This window comes from Lolium perenne, chromosome 1 (genome assembly GCF_019359855.2).
Source record: "Lolium perenne isolate Kyuss_39 chromosome 1, Kyuss_2.0, whole genome shotgun sequence".
In the NCBI taxonomy this organism is placed as follows: domain Eukaryota; kingdom Viridiplantae; phylum Streptophyta; class Magnoliopsida; order Poales; family Poaceae; genus Lolium; species Lolium perenne.
Genome location: NC_067244.2, coordinates 267,187,217 through 267,189,896, shown reverse-complemented (window position 1 = coordinate 267,189,896; position 2,680 = coordinate 267,187,217). Strand labels below are relative to the sequence as shown.

The 2,680-nt window shown below is 49.7% G+C and overlaps 1 protein-coding gene across 1 annotated transcript; it reads right to left on the bottom strand.

The window, feature by feature from the left end:
• Positions 1–1,001: 1,001 nt before the first annotated feature.
• LOC127328061 (small ubiquitin-related modifier 1-like) lies at positions 1,002–2,110 on the bottom strand. Its single transcript, XM_051354783.2, has 3 exons — positions 1,931–2,110; positions 1,342–1,491; positions 1,002–1,238 (listed from the first exon to the last, which is right to left on the bottom strand). The coding sequence occupies exons 1-3, from the start codon at positions 1,988–1,990 to the stop codon at positions 1,182–1,184; spliced, it is 267 nt and encodes an 88-aa protein (XP_051210743.1). The 5' UTR covers positions 1,991–2,110; the 3' UTR covers positions 1,002–1,181.
• Positions 2,111–2,680: the final 570 nt, after the last annotated feature.

Below are 2,680 nucleotides of genomic sequence, written 5' to 3'. Positions count from 1 at the left end.
TCATTTGCGCTAATATGATAGTTTCAAGTCGATTGCAACCAAGACTTTTCTAGTTGCAAGCGGGCACTGAGAAATTGAATTTGCTTCGAGATTCATGCGGACATACGAGTTGCAACTAGGTTGTAACTGAAAATGACATCACGTGACTGAGCTTTTGTTAATTAAAGGCTAAGTCGCATCAGATCTAGACGTTCCCTTTATATAAAAAAATGTTGATATTCTACCTAATGACCATGTTAGTAAGCAATACAATGTGTGGATGTGGCATGATTCGGCCGGCCTGTTAAATGGATCGAGCTAGATTTAGCAGGTTCAGTTTCGGAATAGGTGTGAACTCTTCTGACGAATCATGACTGTGCAAGCAAAAACACACATGTGCAGTGGGGAACAATGTTCAGTGTCAACATGGGACAGTTTCTGCCAGCAGTACATCACCACGAACCCACACTCCCGCTGAATATATGAATAAGATTTATCCAAACATAACATAAGCTGAGTATTGAACCGCTTGAAATTTTGAAGCAGCCGGGGTGAGGGAAAGAAATGTAGAGTATTTATCTCTAGCTGAGTTGAGTTCATATTACGAATGGAGGAAATTATTCAGCGGTTAAGCTCTCATGTTCATCCAACGAGCGAAGGAGGACATTCTTCAGCAGTAACTGGTGAAACCTGTACATCTGAATTTGGCGGGTTGGCATTTTCTAACATCTCAGAGAAATGCTGGAGCTATTGATTCAACCTATATATCTGTCCAGTTCTCTTGCGGGCTTGATCGTTTAGTCACAATCAAAATGGTATTTTTTTGGGTGAGTATTTAAACTTTTAAACCTTATGAACCAAGCGCCCGACAAGAACAAGGTCTGCAACGCCCTGACCGTCTAACTTGGCAACTAGCTTGTTAGAACGTGGTTCCGAAGAATCCAGCAGCACAAATGCACAATGACAAATTAGCAAGTGCATGGCGACGAAAACGAAAACAGTTCAAACGGGAACACGGTTAGAGACATATATTAGGTGATGGATGGATAGTCAAGTGACAAGAACAATCCAAGGTCCTAAATCCCGTTCAGCGAACGGCACAAGACTGACCACAGCTTCACAAATTACTTCTAGTCTAAGGTAGCATAAGACGACGACATTAGGCTGCGGCGAAGCTGATCATCCTAGGTGAGAAGATGCAGTCAGCCTCCGGTCTGGGGAAGCATGGCGGCGATGGTGTCGCCCTCCTCCATCTCGAGCTGAAACAGAGGCGAATGACGGTGAGAACAAACACAGATTCTTCCACGGGAGCTCTGAAGAAGAAGCCGTGGTAAGTTGGGATGGAGGGGCGTGCGTACGTACCTCTCCTGGGGTCTGCTCGCCATTGATCCTGCGACCATCGAAGAGGAACACGAACGAGTTGGCACGCACGGACTTGTGGTCGCAGTAGGCGTTCATCAGCTTCTTGAGGCGCGTGGTTCCCTTGACGCGGAAGAAAACCTCCTCGCCGTCCTGCAAAGCAGAGGGGCTTGAGCATCTTGCAGTAAATGATCCCACACGGCATTTTCGTTCGATCCTTTTCTTTTCTTGCGGGGGATTTTTGTTCATTCAAGCTTGATGAAGAAAATCACACATTTTGTTTTTGCTGGACAATACTACTACTACTAGATACTGTATTAAATTAGCGAAATGTGCGGTCGCCCCGTTAATCAGTCTGCCAAGCAACTAATCACGGCAGGTTAATTAAAAGATGATTCTGACTAGTACTGGTGGATTTTCGCTGTGATGATGCCGCAAGGGGGCAGATCGAGAAGGAGGTGGCGACGGCTAGTTCAGCAGGATTCTCACTAGCGAATTCAACAGGACAGATCGAAGTTTCCATGGAGAAATAAGAAGCCGTGGAATGGAACGGAAAGAGATGTAGATAGATCGGAGTGAGCCTGCAGCAGACCTGTCCCTTGACCTTGACGTTCATGCGGCCGTCGCCGCCGCCCGACGTCACGCCCGACATCTCCGACGACTGCTCTGCTCCGCCGCCGCGGACGAGCTGTAGTGCAGTGGAGTGGAGTGGAGTGGAGTGGGAGGAGGTAGAGTGATTGAGCAACACAGAGGACCTGAAAGCGTGGCAGGGGAAATTATAGCGCGGCGACCCAGAGCCGGTTTTGATGATTGCTTTGGCGTCCGCCCTGCGCGAGAACTGTGTTGCCCGCGATTCTGATTGGAGGATAACCAACCCAGAGCGTGCTGGGACTTGGGAGACGGATCGCGTGCGGCCCGCCATTCTGATTGCAACTGAGTAGTACTCGATGTTGCGTTGAGCTTGTCGTTCGAGGACCTCTTTCCCCCCCTCCCCCTCTCAAGTCTCACCTACGCTACACTAGTTGGGAGAGGTTTCCCCGGTTCCGGGCCAGACCGAGGCTCCAACCTTCGTAGTGTATATAGTAGAGCTACATGTAGTGGTTCCACAATGGCGTCTTGGAGTAGGGTCACCAGTTCTTCTCCGTCAGATCTGGTGCATCCTGTTGTTGGGTGGTGCAGCGGCACGGCTCCGCTGGCAGGGGCAGTGGCTGTCGCGCGACCTCGGCTCGGCCATCTCGGCAAATAAGACGGGGTGAAAGCTCGTGTTTCCCGATGCGGTGGCGCAGCATCGGGGATCAGACCCTGGTGGTTCTCTGTTCGTGTCCAAGGTGTGCGACCGCGG